The 18,485-nt window shown below is 41.5% G+C and overlaps 1 protein-coding gene across 3 annotated transcripts in view; it reads right to left on the bottom strand.

The window, feature by feature from the left end:
- The window catches only part of LOC121284462 (spermatogenesis-associated protein 13-like), a 216,447-nt gene that overhangs the window by 67,432 nt on the left and 130,530 nt on the right, over window positions 1-18,485 (bottom strand). Inside the window, exon 1 of one of the 3 annotated variants that reach the window (XM_041199955.1) lies at window positions 1,639-1,731. The exons of the other annotated variants lie outside the window; for them this stretch is intronic. Within the exon in view, the coding sequence (XP_041055889.1) occupies window positions 1,639-1,693 (55 nt within the window). The 5' untranslated portion in view covers window positions 1,694-1,731. Of the gene's footprint in view, window positions 1-1,638; window positions 1,732-18,485 lie in introns of those variants that run through there. 3 annotated transcript variants of the gene reach the window in all.

Genomic DNA, 18,485 nt, shown 5'->3' with positions numbered 1-18,485 from the left:
ATAAAACTGTGGCTACAACAGCAGATCAGAGGCTGGAACCCAGCAGTGAGTAACTCACCTCCTGACTCCCCAAAGCCTGTCCACCATCTACAAGGCATAAGTCAGGAGTGTGATGGAATACTCTCCACTTGCCTGGATGAGTGCAGCTCAAACAACACTCAAGGAGCTTGACACCATCCAGGACAAAGCAGGCCACTTGACTGGCACCCCATCCACAAACATTCATTCTCTCCACCAAGACGTACAGTGGCCACAGTGTATACCATCCACAAGATGCACTGCAGGAACTCACCAAGGTTCCTTGGACAGCACTTTCCAAACTCATGACAAGGGCAACAGACATATGGGAACACCACCAAATGGGAGTTCCCCTCCAAGCCACTCACCATCCTGATTTTGAAATGATCGCCATTCCTCCACTGTGACTGGGTCAAAATCCTGTAACTCTCTTCCTTACAGCACTGTGGGTGTACCTGCACCACATGGACTGCAGCAGTTCAAGAAGGCAGCGCACCACCACCCTCTCAAGGGCAATTAGGGATGGGCAATAAATGCTTGCCTAGCCAGCAATGCCCACATCCCATGATTGAATTAAAAAAAACGATTCCACATAATAATTCAGCTCTATGTATTAATAACTCCCAGTGTAATTTCACATAACTGCTTTTTTTCAGTCCATTAATTTTGAGAATATTTTGGATTTTCACTTCAAATTTTACTGTATTCAAAGTCTTCTTTCTACTTAAATAAATCTATTCAATCTTAGAGGGCACACCCATAATATATTTAAACTTTTTAAAGGACCAATATCGGCACAAGCACTTTCTTTAGAATTATTAGCCAAACTGCACTGATGTATCACTAAGCACATTATATAAGCATTATCTTGCACATTATGTCATCATGATAATAGCTCTTCTCACCTTCTGGGTATAAGCGCAGTGTCTCTTTGAAATTAATACTGTGCTTAGTGGTAAAAAATACATTTAATTTTTCCATTCATTTGTGTCATCATCTTTTGTCTACCACAAACAACCTAAGTATATTTCAAGATATCGGTCATTATCTTCCCATACTATGGAACAACTCAGATTTATTAGGAAGGCAATGTTCTCAAATAAAATATCTTATGGTTAGCTTAGCTCATTCACTTACTGCACGGCATGCGTGCTTCCCAAAAAATGACAAAACTGCTGTATGCTGAAAGCCTTAAGGGAGAAGAAATTTTGAATTGTGATAATAATAAAGGTACATCTAAAAGTTTTCAGTGTAATCATAAATAAAAACTATAAAACCTTTATTTTACTAACAAATTGTGTTTTGGATCTAGTTATTTCTCTCTTCAAATAACAAAACTGCAATCAGAATACCACTGGGTAGCCGTACATGCTTAGTCATTGGCACTTTCAGTTTTCAAGAGTAAGACAACCAGAATACTTTTCATAAATTTCTAACCTCAGACCTTAGGTTTTCTGATTATTCACTTTCAAATGAATAAATTCAGAGCACAATATCTTAAATCAACTCTTCACATTTTCTTCTGCGTTTCATTTTTGTGAAATACTTCCCCCATATGACCTTTAGCTTTAATTTTCATAGCTTCATGCAAATCAGCAGTAATTTTTTTGCCATACATACCAAGCTGCAGGCTCTCTAGACTCCAAAATCTCATCAATTCTCCCCTTGCTACCATCCTGGCATATGAATTTTATGGTAAAGCAGTTGATTTAGCTTGAAGACATTGTTGTTGTTTCCTTGCACAACAAATGCTATGTATTTGAATCTCTGCAATGGTTCATTCATTGGCTCGATTGTCTGTGGGCTTCATCAGGCCAGACACTGATCCACGCCAACAGTCCACTGCTCACTATACATCAACTACTGACAATTTTTTTTCTCTGTGATGTCATGGGGTAACTCAAGGGAGGTTGTTGAATGAGAAAAGGCAACTGAAATAGCCATGAAATAGGCAATGGAAAACAGCTTTTAAAGTTATGCCATCCTAAAAATATATCTAAGGAAATACAGAACAAAAAATTTGGAAGGTTATAGATCAATTTCTGAAGCTTTCGTAAACTTTTGAATTGGATAAGATTTGTGTTACTGACTAAGGAAAATATAAAATTTCAAAATTGAAGTGTTCCAAAATAGAGTCCCCTCTCAAGTAAATTTTAAGTTATTTAAACCAGCAAATCCCAAACCTAAAACCCAATTTCTTCCACAACATGCTCGGAAACCCCCTTCCCTCCCTAAACATCCAATGTAGCACATCATAATAACCCCCTGCAAAGATCTGACTGCTACGAACTGAAATGCAGCTGAATATGAATTAGTAGATAAATGCTACACTGCATTATTAATGATGTTGCATCAGCATACAAATCCTGTGATTCTAAAAAAAACTAGGATGTTGTCTAAATTCACATTTTTCTTGACATTAGTTCCAAAATTGAACCCAGTTGACAGACTTAGTAACAAATTATACAAATTACAGGACATATTGGAGCAAGACTTTTTACAAAGTACATAAAATAGAAATGTACGACACTGTTATAGAAAACAATTTATATTACATAAAAGAACTGAGGTCTTCATACACAGTGCATAAACCGGAAAAAGTCTAATTTTTCACTCTAAGGTGTATTGTATTTTCCTTTATGTTAATCCAATAGTTAACGATTTTTAAAACTAGAAATAGCTACTTAGATTGTGAAATTGTTAAATCAATTTCTGCATTCCAAATTTATTTATCAGAAGGTTTCTAGTACACTGTTTATCTCACACACACATAATTAATATCCCAAAGCCATCTTGAGATTAGTGACAGAAAAGTTACATAAACAGAAAACTGCTCAACACACATTTCACATATGCAAAGGTCCAATTTACTCATCCGAGGAACAGATTGTGACCCTGGACGGTTTCACTTAAAGATATCTACACAAAGTTCCATAATCTTGTAGATGGTAAAGTATGTTTTAATGGTGCTACTCACAACTTGGATCACTTTTAGAAAAATTGCAAGTTTCTGAATAAGTCTAGCACTGTGAAACTGACTCAATTGTTGCTGAAAGTTTTCCTTCATCTAATACAACACAATAATTTCTCAAATTTTTGACAGTTACTTTAACTTGAAACAGAATTAAATGTGCACACAGTGAACCAATATACTGTTCATAAATAACAGGACCAGCAGGACAGAGGGGAAACTTCCACACCTATATAATTGAAACACACTTTACCTTGCCAGTTAAAATAGCCCGAACTCAAACTAATCATAAAATAACAGTACAAGTACTGCTGTTAGCTAACATATGCTGCTTTCACACACCCTTGCCATTTTCACCTCTCCCACTTAATTGCTTCAGATCAACTTCTGATTATCAATGGGTGACTTGAACAGACAGTTACATTTTTTCAGGCAGATCACCATCCAAATGGTTTCATATCTGTCATTCTTCTCATATTAATTTTCCGGTCTCAGTAGGGCTGTTAGGACTTCCTTGCCACTTATCTGTAGAAGGAGAAATCACTGATGGATAGCATCCTATCAACAGCTGTACCTGTGTAATTGTTTGCAGCTTGAGCAACTTCTGTTCAGAGTTGCTGAGTTGGATCCAGAGCTGCAGACATTGTGGGGCATCAGGGAGGGGAACAGTTAGGACATTTTGTCCCAGGAGGCAGTCACACCACTTAGGTTAAGTAAAATTTTGATGTTTGTCAATGGTCAGGGTCAGAAGGCTGTGACCAGGGGCTGGATTTTTCCTTCGTCGGGCTGGCTCAAAACGGATCGGGCCCTGACCACAATTTCATGCTGGCTGGCTAACTAACGGCCAGCCAGCATGAAAGGTGCACTGAAACGCTCAGCGCTGCCATGGTGGGGGCAGGAGGAGGGCAAGCGCGGAAGTCTGCACATGCGCGGTGGAGCGTGCGCTGACAGCTCCCTGAGGGCACAGAGCTGCCTCAGGGAGCTGAAGAATTGGATACTGACCAATAAAGATTTTACAAATGACATAAACCTGTCCCCACATGTGACATGTTAAAAATTATGTCGAAATATATATATTTTTAAATTACTGCTAGAAACCTCATTCCGCCCATGGATGTGGTTTCATAAAAATCCAAAGGCCACCTGGCTGATTTGCCCACCTGTCAACCGCAAGGTTGGACGAGCAGCAAAAAATATTATTCAATTATTTGATTAAGGGCTTAATAGGCCTATTAATTGTCAGCGGGCGCACCCCAGATTCTTACGTGCGCCTGCCAACTGGAATGTTACATGAGTGATGTTGGGATGTCGCCCAGCAGCATTAAACGTGATTTTATGCCCAATCGGGTCGGGTGCATGCCCACCCACAGGATGTAAAATCCTGCCCCAAGAGCCAGGCAGGTATGGGGATCCAGCATGTAGGGATGGAGGAGCCTTAACTTTGACTAACAGGTACAAGGGTACAAGATATTTGCTGTGTGCATAGATGAGAACAAGGACTGCAGGGTGGATGCAGCAAACTGAGCATGGAATCTGATGCAGAACGTCATTCAAGCGGGTAGGGGAAGTGGGGTGGGAGAAGGTAAAGTGAAACAGAATGTGGTAGTGATAGGGGAATAGATGCTGTTCTCTACAGTTGTCACAGGAAGTTCAAAACGTTGTGTTGCCTGCCCACTGCCAGGGCTAAGGCTACCATCTCACAGCTGGAAATAAACTTAGGGAAGAGGAGAGTTCACCTGTTCAGGGCCACATGGGAATTTACAACACAGGTAGAACTAGGTCAGAGAGGAGAGACTTCATCCTGAGTGAGACAAAGGCCGAGTGAGTATATTTGGGAATTTGGTTCAAAGTGGGAATTCAGTGCATATGGGGAAAGAGGTGCTTTAGGTAGGGTTTACTGCAAAATGGAAAGTATGAAGGACAGGGAGGAGGTGTTTTTTTCTTCTTCTCCTTTTCAGCCTCCAGTATTTGATTTTCATTTGGTGTAGCAGCAGGAGCAGGTAAACCAGTAACTGGTATTATTGGTTTTATCAGTACTGTAAAGTTTACTAACAGCACCAAAATGCATTGGGAGGTGTAGGCTTAATTAATTAATAATTGATAATTAATTATAATTAACATATTGGAGATGGCAGGGCAGGTAATGTGCTGTGAGTGCAGGATGTGGGAGTTTCTGAATACTAGTGTGGTGCAGGGCAAACACATCTGCATTTAATGTTTGCAGCTGCTGGAACTTTGGCTCTGAGTTATTGACTGGAGGCAGAGCTGCTGACACTGCAGCACATCAGGGAGGGGAAAGTTATCTGGACTGGACACTTTTTCCAGCAGGCGGTCACACCCCTTAAGATAGACTCTTTTGATTTGGTCAGGGACAGGAGACCATGACTGCAAGTGAGACAGGTAAGGGAACCTGGAGGGTCCGCAGCCTTTACAATTGTCCAACAGGTTTGAGGTTTTTTCAGCTTGGTTGGATGAGAGTGGGGGCTGCAGGGTGGATGAGCTAATTGGCCATGGCACCGTGGTACAGGAAGCCATTCTGGCGGAGGGAGTTACAAGTAATGTAGTGGGATAGGGCGCAGTATAGTCAAAGGGGTTGACACCGTTCTATGCAGCAAAAAGCATGAGTCCAAACGGCTGTGTTGCCTGTCGTGCCAGGGTTCAGGATATCTGCTTGGGGCTGGAGAGGAACTTGCAGTGGGAGAGGTATGACTCAGTCATCCTGGTCCATGTTGGTACCAATGGCATAAGCACGACAGAGAAAGAGGTTCTGCGAAGTCAGTATGAGGCACTTGGCACCAAATTAAGAAGCAGAACCTCAAGGATCATAATCTCTGGATTATTATCTGAGCCACATGCAAATTGGTTTAGGGCAAATAAGATTAGGGAGATGAATGCGTGGCTCAAAGCCTAGTGTGGGGGAAGTGAGTTCCCGTTTGTGGGGCACTGGCGCCAATACTGGGGAAAGTAGGATCTATACCACTGAGACGGTCTACACCTGAACTGTGCTGGGACCAGTGTTCTTGCGAGCCACATAACTAGGGAAGTAGAGAGGATTTTAAACTAAGTAGTGGGGGCAAGAGTACAAATTTGGGAAGATGAGCTAAATCAAAGAGTAGAGACAAGGCAAAAGAGAAAAGTATTATTATGGGAAATGAAAAACAGATCGTGACAGGAAGGGATACAGAGTACAAATCTAACAGTAAATCAACAGATGATTCAAGAGGTTTAAAAAGAATAAAAAGATCAAAGAAAAGGTTCTGTATCCAAATGCACGAAGCATACAAAACAAAAGAAGTGAACTGAGAGTGCACATAGAAATAAATAATTATGATTTGATAACCATTACAGAGACATGACTGCCGGAGGGCTTGGATTGGGGCCTGTGTATTAAAGGGTACAGGACATTTAGGAAGAACAAGTGAGCAAAAGGTGGAGGGTGGCTCTGTTAGTTAATGATGGTTTTAGCATAATAGAGAGGGTTGACCTAAATTCAGGAAACCAGGATGTAGAAACAGTTTGGGTGGATAGGAAATCACTTGTGGGAGTTGTGTACAGGCCCTCTAATAGTAATCACATGGGAGGATGGAGCATAAAGGAAGAAATAATGGGAGCTTGTCAGAAACGCACAGCGATAATAATAGGAGATTTTAATCTACACGTACACTAGAAAAGTCAGATAGGCAAAGGTATTCCATTTGAGAAGTTCATAGAATGTTACCAGGATAGTTTCTTGGAACAACATGTTCTGCAGCCAAGCAGAGAGCAGGCTATAATGGACCTGGTATTGTGCAATGAGAAGGGATTAATTAATGACCTCATAGTGAAGGCGCCCCTAGGTAGAAGCGATCATAATATGATTGAACACTGCATTCAGCTTGAGGGAAAAAGGAGTGGGTCCAAGACTATGTTTTTATACTTAAATAACAACAATTATGAGGGCACGAAAGCAGAGCGGGCAAATTAGTGAATTGGCAAATTAGGTTAAGGGATAGGTCAATAGAGATACAGTGGCAAACATTTAAGGGGATATTTCAGAACACACAAAATAGATACATTCCATTGAGTAAGAAACAGTACAAGGGATGGACACACCATCCGTGGTTAACTAGAAAGGTTAAAGATAGTATCAAACTTAAAGAAAAAGTATATAATTGTGCTAAGATAGGTGGAAGGCCAGAAGATTGGACAGAATATAAGGATGACTAAAAGATTAATAAGGAGGGAAACATTGGAATACAAGAAAAAGCTAGCCAGAAATATAAAAACAGAGAGTAAGGTCAGAATTTTTCCGTTGGCAATTAGGGGGCGGGTCCCGCTCGCCGACGAGAAAATGATGCGGGGTGACACCGGGAAGAACCCCCGATGTCATCCTGGCCCAGTTAAATATTCAGGAAGGTGGGTGGACAGCGAAATCAGCTGTCCGCCCGCCAACCTGTCAATGGCCAATTGAGGCCATTGACAGGATAATTAAGCTAATAAAAGGCCCTGCCCATCCAACTTTAAGGCTGGTGGGCAGGTCAGGAGCCCTGGCGGGAAGGAGGAGAAACATGAAACCTCATCCACTGGCGAGATAAGGTTTCATGTCTGTTTAAAAAATCTTTAATAAAGTTTATGTAATATTTATTAACATGTCCCATCTCGTGTGACATTGTCACATGAGGGGGACATGTTAGTAATTTTTTTATTCTGCTATTTCTGATGTTTTTTAAACTTTCACCGATCTCCCTGAGACAGCACTTAGTCTCAGGGAGCAGTGTGCTCTTTCGCACGCATGCGTGAAAGAGCGCACTTTGACAGTTGCAGAATCCCTCCCCCCTGCACAGGAAGCGCATAGCGCTTCCTATCAAGCACCCCGCTGTGCGGGCCTTAATTGGCCTGCCCACACAAAATGGTGGAGGGGCCCGTTTTGGCGGCAGAGTTCGGCTGCCCACCCAACACCGAGCCGGTGGGACCCTAAATTCTGTCCTACGAGTTTCTATAAAAATTTTTCTAAAGAAACGAGTTAGCAAAGTGAGCATTGGTCCTATAGAAAGTGATTCTGGAGAATTGATAACGAAAAACAAGGAAACGACAGACTGCACTACAGAGGATACAAGTAACATCCCAGAGGCAGTTGTAAATCTGGAAGTGGAAGGTGGGGAGGAGCTCAGGAAAATTCCAATCACTACAGAAGTGGTACTGAAAGCAGGATTTTCTCCTCAGCGGGTGGAAGTGACCCGTTCAATTGTGAAATGACGCACGATGACATCGGGTGAGCGTCCCCGATAGTTCAGTCGGCAGGTGCGCATGGGAATTGGCAACGCGCCCTCCAATTAGAAGGCCTTTAAGGCCAATAAAGTGTTAATTAACAAATTTTTCATTGCCTGTCCAATCTTCCAGTTGGCGGGCAGGCGAAAAAGTCAAGCAGCCTTTGCACTTTTTAGGAAACCTCATCCACGGGTTGGATGAGGTTTCCAACAACAAATAAAAATGAAAAATGAAAAAAAAATTTTTACATCTCATTCATAACTTGTCCCTGCTCATGTAACAAGAGTCACTTGACGGGACATGTTTTTTAACATTTAAAAATTCTTTATTTTTGTTTTTCAGAACTCTTCATCTCCCTGCTGCAGCTCTATCCTATAGGGAGCATTTCCAGCGTGCACTCGCATGCATGCGTGAAGTTTCCCGCTCACCCTCCTCCCCCCCACCTGTGCACCCTGCACAGGCAGCGCTGCAACCGTCGGCTCCCCAACCGCCCCTGCCCGTCCCCGCTGAGCCTGCCTGACAAGGGCAACATTTTGCCTCGAGTAAATTGTTGGAGCTGTGGGCTAACAAGTGCCCAGGTCCTGATGGACTTCATCCTAGGGTCTTAAAAGAAGTGGCTAGTGAGATATTGATGCATTAGTTTCAATCTTCCGAAACTCCCTAGATTCGGGGAAGGTCAGCAAATGTAACTCCATTCTTCAAAAAGGGAAGAAGGCAGAAAGAGGGAAACTACAGTCCAGTTAGCTTAACATCTGTAATAGGGAAAATATTACAAGCTCTTATTAAATAAGTTATAGCAGGACACTTGGATAAGTTCAAGATAATCAGGCAGAGTCAACATAGTTTTGTGAAAGGGAAACCATGCTTAACCAAATTACTGGAGTTCTATGGAGAAGTAACATGTGCTGTGGATAAAGGGGAGCTGGTGGATGTACTGTATTTACGTTTCCAGAAGGCATTTGATAAAGCTCCACATCAAGGGTTATTGCGGAAAAGAAAAGTTCACGGTATAGCGTGTAACATATTGGCATGGATAGAAGATTGGCTGGCTAACAGGAAACAGAGAGTAGGCATAAATGGGGCTTCTTCAGATTGGCAAGATGAAACGAGTGGTGTGCCACAGGGATCAGTGCTGGGACCTCAACTGTTTACAGTTTAAATAAATGATTTGGATGAAGAGATGGACAGCATGGTTGCCAAATTTGCTGATGACAGAAAGATACATAGGAAAGTAGATTGTGAAGAGGACTTAAGGAGGCTACGAAAAGATCTAGATAGGTTAAGTGAGTGGGCAATCTGGCAAATGGACTATAACGTGGGAAAATGTGAAGTTGTCCATTTTAGCAGAAAGGAAAAAAGAGAAGCCCATTATTTAAATAGCGAGAGATTGCAGAGCTCCAAGGTGCAGAGGGATCTGGATATCTTAATGCATGAATCACAAAAGGCTAGCACATAGGTATAGCACATGATTAAGAAAGCTAATAGAATGTTATAATTTATTGCAAGGGGAATTGAATACAAAAGTAGGGAGGTTATACTCCAGTTATACAGAGCACTAGTAAGACCACAACTGGAGTTCTGCGTACAGTCTTGGTTTTCTTCTTAGGCAATCCTTCTGGGTCAAGGATGACTTGTTTCCACAGTAAAAATGAGTTCTCAGGTGACCAAAGAGTCCAATGCACAACCTACTGTCTGTCACACATGGGGCAGATGGTGCTAGGAGGAATGGGTGGGTGCCTGGGTTGCCACGCACTCCTTTCGCTGTCGACGCTTGGCTTCAGCTCGCCGTTGGCAGTTGTCAGGGATAGGGGGGATGCAGATTTGAGGTTACTATCAGATCAGCCATGCGCTTATGAAATGGTGGAGCAGACTCAAAGGGCTGAATAGCCTACTCCTGCTCCTTGTTCATATGTTCGTATGATGTTCTGAGAGTGTTTCAGGAGTCACGGTCCAAATTAAAATACAGAGCCTCCAAAGTAATCATCTCAGGGTTATTATCCAAGCCATGCATAATGTCAAGCAAATTAGAGAATCAAAGAGTGGTGTGGGAAGAAGGGATTTCAATTGAGGGGACATTGGCAACAGTACTGGAGAAAGGGGGAGCTGTTCCATTAGGATGGCTCTATTTAAACCAAACAGGAATCACTGTCCTGACAAATTATATGAATAGTAGTAAAAAAAAATTAAAAGGTTCTATATCTAAATGCACAAAGTATTCACAATAAGATAGATCTACTAGCAACACAAATGGATAAAACACTTTATATCTAATCATCATGAGACACAGTTACAAGGTTGGAAAATAAATATCCCAGAGTAGATAAGATTTTTGAAAAGATAGATGGAATGGAAAAAGAGGAAGAGAAGCCCTCATAGTAATGAATGACATAAAGACAGTAGTGAGAAAGGACCCAGGTTCAGAAGATCAGGAAGTAAGATCAGTATGGGTGGAGATAAGGAATAACAAGGGTCAGAAAACACTGGCAGGAATAGTTTATGGGCCCTTTAACAATAGTCATACCATTAGATAGAGCATTAAACAGGAAATTGTTGGAGCTTGTAGCAAAGGCAATGTAATATTTGTGGGGTCTTTAATTTTCATATAGGCTTGACCAATCAAATTGACAACGTTAGTCCAGAAAATGAATTTATAGAATGTTTTTGTGACAGTTTTCTGGAACAATACAAGGGATAAAGTTATTTTAGATCTAGCATTGTGGAATGAGGCAGGTTTAATTAATAATCTCATAGTAAAAGATCCACTGGGAAAGCTGATCCAAGTATAATCAAATTCCCTTTTAAGTTTGAGAGCAACATATTCCAGTCCCAAATTACATAGGAATGAGGGGAGATTGGGTAAATAGACCCAGAGGTATGGTGGTAAATAAACACTGGGAAACATTTACAGAAAAATTTCAAAATGTTCAACAAAAGTACATCTATTGAAAAATAAAAGCTCATCAGGAAGACCCACCCAAGGGTTACTAGGGAAGTTTAAGGATAGTTTTAGATTAAAAGGTTTATAATCTTGCATTGGATGGCAGAGGCATTGAACAAATATCTTGTGTCTGTCTTTACAGTAGAAGACACACATTGCATACCAGAAATAGCAGGAAATCAAGGCTATAATAAGAGTGAGGAGCTTATGGTAATTAATATCAGCAGAGAAAAAGTAATGGAGAAATTTAAGGGATTAAAAGCCAACAAATCCCTATGACCTAATGACCTACATCCTAGGGCTCTAAAAAAGGTAGCTGCAGAAATAGTGGATGCACTAGTTATAATTTTCTAAAATTCCCTAGATTCTAGAATGGGCTCGGTGTATTGGAAGTTAGCAATTTAGCACCAAAATTCAAGAAAGCTGCTAGAACCTGTAATATTGCCTTGCGGAGCTGAAAAAATGCAGTCTGCCACCTTCCATCAACCAAAAAACAGCATAAACATGTGAGGCAATATCAAGACAGGTGGTGAAAAGCTTGACCAAAGAGATGGGTTGTAAGAAGTGTCTTAAAGAGGAAAGAGAGGCACAGAGCCAGAGAGGTTTCAGGAGGGAATTCCAGAGAATAGGACCTAGGCACCTGAAGACAAGGACACCAACGTGGAGCAATTAAAATTGGTGATGCTCAAGAGTCCAGAATTACATGAGCGCATTCCCACTGCCACTCCGGCTGGAATCAACTAGCAACACAGGTAAGAAATTCATTCTGAGGTGCTCCTGTTTTGGAGCACTCAGTACTACATTATGTAGTGCAATTATCACTGAGCTAATTATTTTACAGAGATTATTCACATACTGGAGAAGGTAGAGATCTGCAATTAGAAAAACCATACAAGAAGCAAAATAAGTTCCAGTTTAACTGGAATGGAAGTTAATACTTTTTGGTCAAGATACACTAATACCACCTTATAGTGAGCCTTACTATTATCCTTGTGATGGAAGCAATAAGTCATTCCCTATTGCTAATGTAATGATATAGCAAAGGCTTTCTCCGTGGACTATTGAGCTATTATATTTTTGATAAGATGCAAGCAAGTAATTTAACCAAATTTTGAAGTGTATTTTAACTATTCTTGAAATTAAATATCACTATAGTTTAAGTTTGTGTTTTTATTTTATTAAGTCAGAAAGTTTTATTTATACTGTTAGGTTGTTACTTCTGTTAGTCTGACAGACATGCGAATACAGATAGATTTTCAGTGTTGAAGCGCTGACAAATCTAAAATGGAGAACTATAACTATATCTGTCCTTCTGCTTAGAAAATACCAGTTAAGAGTAAGATACCTGCAATTATCTTCATTTGGACTACCAATCACTTTGATTAGATTTTTATCAGACTTAGAGGCATGCAGTTAAAAATGTTTTACATCACGCAGCTAACATTTTGAGTGTAAAAAATCTACTGTACAAAACGAGTGGCTTCAGCATCATTACCTTGCATACATACACATAAATAAAAGCTATGTTTATAGAATATCAAAATTGAAACTAAGGGTAAAACACTAGCACATCTCACTAGCACTGGATTATCAGTAAAAAAGTTTAATTTCAGCCTAAGATAGACCATCCATAGAACAGACACAGTAAGAGAGGTCATAGCATTGATTACATAGAAGACCAGAGCATCATGTGAGAAGACTGAAGCTACAACCAGGCGACAGCAGCAGCAAAGCCCAGACAATCACGAGACAGGGATTAGGATACAAAAGCAGTGTGGCAGGAGCAGCAGTGATCAGCGCATAATGGTTGTCAAAAGAGGGCCATAAATCAACGAAAAAAAAATCAAGGAGTGGCATCACAGGCCACCAGGTAGGTGATTTATTGGTGAGTGTTGTAGCTTTATTCTTACTCTTAAAACTAGGGTGGTTTGTCAAACTCAGAGCAAGGAATCTGTAACACAATTACTTTATTAAATTAATAAATTAGATAAACTTCTTTTAATGTATAAATATTTAATAAGTCTTTAGTTCTTTCTGTTCTGTTTCATTAATCTGATAAACTAAGGTGGCAGCTGGCATCTGTCCCATCGGCTAAATTTTGCCAGCCGCAGAGGTGGGTTTAGAGGCATGACTGGGAGCACAATTAGAGAATTTTGCGCTGGAGTGGCTCCCAAATGCAATTCCACCTCCCGAGCATTCTTGCCTGAGTCGGTGTTTGACCGGCACTAGTTGAGACAGAAGGTTAATTAGGCTCAGTTAGGTCCCCACTTAAGTCAAATTAGTGATGCCGCTGAGATCTTCCCAATGGTGGGCAGGCTCTCACTGCACGCAGAGCCCAGTCATTGCCAGCCTCCTGGTGGCAGGCTAGGGAGCCAGTAAGGCCTCCTTTAAATCTCCCTCTCCCCCATCTCCAGAACTGCAGGTGTTAGAGGGTCACAGTTAAAACCACAGGTTGTGCCTCACAGCTGTTTCCAGAGTTTCCTTTTACACATACCACGCTTCAGAAGGTGACTCATCTTGGGGCATCCTCACATTTTCCTATCTACACCCGTAGCACCCACTTCTTCTGATTGTCTGGCCATCGTTGTGGGTCGTCCGACTGGGCCTGCCACTTCCCTGCTCCACCCACCATCCTTACTTGGATGGGGTGTCCAGTAGCGATTTCACAATTGGTTACCTCAAAGTAGTTCATGACTGAAGTCCTGCCATGGTCACTTCCTGGTTCCTACCCTGTAATTGAGCCATATGTCAGGGTCCCAATGATCTTCGCCAAATCCAGTCTGATCCAACTGGGAAATCCAGGATGCTCTTGTGTCTTGGAAAGCCACATGTGCAGGCAGTGTCATCAGCTGATGTAGCTTGAGCCCCACATGCAAGAGCTTAAGCAGAAGCTGGCATCACTGCGATGCATCCGTGAGATTGAGAGTTTGGTAGGCAGGATATATTAGGGGGTTATTACCCCACAACTTAAGGACGTGTGGGCAGGGAGGGAAAAGGTGACCATCTATCAGTCAAGGAGGACTAGCAGGTAGTACAGGAGTCCCCTGAGCGCACCTCACTCTCCAACTGGTATTCAGTTCTGAATACTTGAGTGTGATAGTTTATCTGGAGAATGCAACCACAGCCAAGTCCACAGTCCTTGGGTGGTTTGGTTATATAGAAGGGCAGAAGGAAGATTAGAAAAACAACAATGATAGGGGATTTTGTAGTTGGAGAAACATGCATGCATTTTTGCCACCAGAGATGTGAATTCAGGATGATATGTTATCTCCCTAGTGCCAGGGTCAAGGATATCACAGTGGCTGCAAAGCACCGTGTGGGGGAGGGCTAGAAGCCACTATTCATATTGGTACCAATGACACAGGTAGAGAAAGGGAGGAGCTACTGTACATAGATATTAGGGAGCTCAGAAGAGGACTAGCAAGCAGGATCTCAAAAAGTAGTAATCTCTAAATTACTTCTGGTGCCACATGCTAGTTAGTTTAGAAGTAGGAGGATACAGCAGATTAATGCTTGGCTGGAAAGATGTTGCAGGAGGATGGGCTTCAGACTCTTGGGGCATTGGAACTAGTTCTGGGGGAGGTGGAATCTCTACAGACCATTGGGATGGCGCCTCTTCAATGTCATGAATGTCAGCATACAACTTGCAATCAGTGTCACAATCCAGATTTCCAAACAATGCTCCTTCCAGGCCAGTCTCTAATATTTACATCAATACCACTACTTTCCTTGTTGCCAGCACTCTGGGCAAAAGTCATTGTGTAGGCTGGGACCACTGAATTCACAGAGGTCGGGATTCAGGGTGGACAGTTGCTAGTGCTGTGGGAGAGGGTTTAAAACTAATTTGGCAGGAGGGTGGGAACCAGAAAGGATAAACAAAGTGCACAAAGTTTTGGAAGAGATAGATTTTTTTCTCGGATGTGGGCATCACTGGCTAGGCCAGCATTTATTGCCCATTCCTAATTGCCCTTGTTCACAGGATATTTTTAGGTGTCAACCACATTGCTGTGGGCCTGGAGTCACATTAACAAACCAGGTAAGGACAACAGATTTCCTTCCCTAAAAGTGGGGTTTTATGACAATTGACAATGGTTTCATCAGACTTTTAATTCCAGATATCTATTGAATTCAAATTCCACCATCGAACCCAGGTCCCCAGAGCATTAACCTGGGTCTCTAGATTACCAATCCAGTGACAATATCACTATGCCATAGCACTAGAGTAAGGAATAGTACATTAGTTGGAGGTAGACTAGGAGGAAATGCAGTAAGATCTAATTTAGGTTTGTAGCACATGTACATAAATGCACAAAGTGTGTAAAATAAGGTTGGTGAGTTGCAGATGCAAATAGCCACATGGGAATAAGATTTTATGATGATAAAGGAGACGTGGCTCAAAGGGAGGCAAGGACAGGCTTCTAAATAGCCCTGTATACACGATGTTCAGGAAAGATAAGGAACGAAAGAAAGCAGGAGGCATGGCAGCATTGATTAAAGAGAGTGTTAGTGTTAGAGAGAGAGTAAGTCCTGAAGCATTCAAGAGAAACTCTTTGGTTAGAATTAAGGAACAATAGGAGGTGCTATGACACAACTGGATATATTACTTAGGTTATTAATTAGATACGAAGGAGCAAATTTGCTGGGAAATTACAGAAAGATGCAAGAATTATGGAGTAATGATAATGGGGATGTTAATTATCCCACTATAAATGGGAACAGCAATAGTAAAAAGTGAACAGAACGAGAAGAGGTTTTGAAGTGCGTTCATTGGCCAAAAAGAGGGAGGAGACATTGCTGGATCTGATTCTGCAGAATGAGATGGGTCAAATGCATCCAGTGTCAGTTGAGGAACATTTAGGGACCAGTGGTCATGGTATCATAAGGATTAGATTAACTATGGAAAAAGACGAGTAATCTAGAGTAAAAATACTTAATTGGAGGACCACCAATTTCAGTGGGGTGACAACAGATCAGTCCTAGGTAAATTGGGATCAAAGATTGGCAGGCAAAAGGTAAGGGAAAAATCAGCTGCCTTTAAAAAGATAGCTTGGGTACAGTCATGGTTCATCCCCTCAAAAAATGATAAAGAGGCAGTATTAGAAAGGCTGGCTGTACTTAAAGTTGGTAAGTGACCAGGGCCAGATATGATGCATCTAAGGATGCTGAAGGAAAGGAGGGCAGAAATTGCAGATATACTGGCCGTGAAAAAGTGCCAAGAAATAATCTTGTCAGCAAAACTGGGGCCCATGAAATAAAGAACACTGGCAGCTTAGATACCATGTTGGCTGAGTGACAGCAAACAGGGAGTAGTGATAAATTTGTTTTTGGACTTGAGGAAGATATACAGTGATGTTCCACAGTGATCAGTTCCAAGACTACTGTTTTTCCTCATATACATTCATTAATTAGATTTGGGTGTACAGGCAGAAATTCAAAATTTGCAGGTAACACAAAACTTGGAAGTACTGTGAACTGTGAGGACATAGACAAACTGGTGGAACAGATGGGCGTGTGGCAGATGAAACTTAATGCGGAGAAACAAAATTATACATTTTGGTAGGAAAAACAAGGAGAGGCAATACAAACGAAAAGATACAATTCTGAAGGCAGTGCAGGGAACAGAGAGAACTAAGGGTATTAGCGCACAAATCATTGAAGGTGGCAGGGCAGGTTGAGAAAGTGGTTAAAAGGCCATATAGGATCCAAAGCTTTATAAACTGAGGAATAGATTACAAAAGCAAGCAAGTTATGATGAACTTTTATAAACACTGGTGCAGCCTCAACTGGAGTAATGTGTTCAGTTCTGGGCACCAAACTTTAGTAAGTTGTGTGAAGACCATAGAGGGGCTGTGGAAAAGATTTCTCTCATTTCCAGTGATGAGAAACTTCAGGTAGCAGGATAGATTGGAGATGCTAGGATTGTTCTCCTTAATGGGAACGTTAAGAAGAGGTTTGATACAGGTGTAAAAAGATCATGAGGGCACTAGACAGAGTAGATGGAGAGCAATTGTTCCTTTGGTAGAGGGTTGAGAATCAGAGGCATAGATTTAAGGTAATTGGCAAAAGATCTGTTATGATCCTCGCTGAGGTAACCCATGGACAAGCTTGTTCCCAGAGTGGAACCCAGCTCGATAGATCCTAACTTTTATTTGTTTATTTAGATACGTGGGGAGTAGCTACTGAACAGATCCACAGGAGTCAGCTGATGAACTTTTAACAAAAGAATAAAACATTTATTCAACAAGCAAAGATGAACTATATGACAATATTCCTTCACCCACAACTATACCCTTACAGATATATACAGATTTGTAAGGGTAACACAAAGTTACAAAAGCTTTCTTATACTCTAATGTTCACAGTAAGTACACAGTCCATGTAAACCTATAGCACCCTGTGGTCAGACACACCATACTCTGACCTCAAGTGACAGATGCCACCTCAACCAGATGCTTTGGAGTTCTCCTCAGCTCGCCCCAGATGCTTATCACACAACGAGCCAAGCAGTTTCACTGAATTCCGTCCTTCACACGAGGATTTCCAATTCCCACTCTCCAAGACCTTGCCTTGGAATCTTCTCCCAAACTGACGTTTTCTTTCGGATTCATCTCCATGATTTCGAACTCACGTTCTGATGTTCCTCATCCCTAGGTCACCACATGCATTCAAGCTGTCTTCCATGCACGCTCTCTCACCAGTACAGTCTTAACAATACACCACTGCTTCACATGGCCATAGCAAAGAATTACAGACTTTCAGTTGTCTCTTTGAACCTTCTTGCAAGCTGTTCTCACTTTAAATCTGAAGCTTGGAGCCTTTTGCTTTGCCTCTCACTCTTAACTTCATTTAACAGGACCTTTCCCCACGTTCCTGTCCTTCCTTTGACTGCAAGGTCTCCTTCGGACTTTCCCCTTATCCACTCTCCTGGATTTTTGGGGTTTTTCTCCACTTGGGACCTTTTTATTCTTTTAGGAAATCTGCAGTTCCCTCTCCCAGTGTCCAGTCTCTCTGGGGCCCTGGCTTCAACTGAACTTAAAACTGCTGTTTCTTTAGTTCTGTGTGTATGTCTGTGGGAGGAACCTGCCTATCTGGCCCCCCTGTTGCTAGACAACAGCACTCTTCTTTCTACTCTTGTGTATTTACTTTTGCTTTATAGGGGTCATAAACTTCTCATCAGAAATGCAAGCAGCCTTTTAAAGTGAAACTAAAACTCCATTTGACCTTTCTTAACACACAGATACAGAAATACAAATAAAACTTAAATTTTAAAGCTAAAACTTATTCCTAAAACCCACAAATACAAATATAACA

Source organism: Carcharodon carcharias, chromosome 11 (genome assembly GCF_017639515.1).
Source record: "Carcharodon carcharias isolate sCarCar2 chromosome 11, sCarCar2.pri, whole genome shotgun sequence".
Classification (NCBI taxonomy): domain Eukaryota; kingdom Metazoa; phylum Chordata; class Chondrichthyes; order Lamniformes; family Lamnidae; genus Carcharodon; species Carcharodon carcharias.
This window is presented reverse-complemented; position numbering and strand designations above follow the sequence as displayed.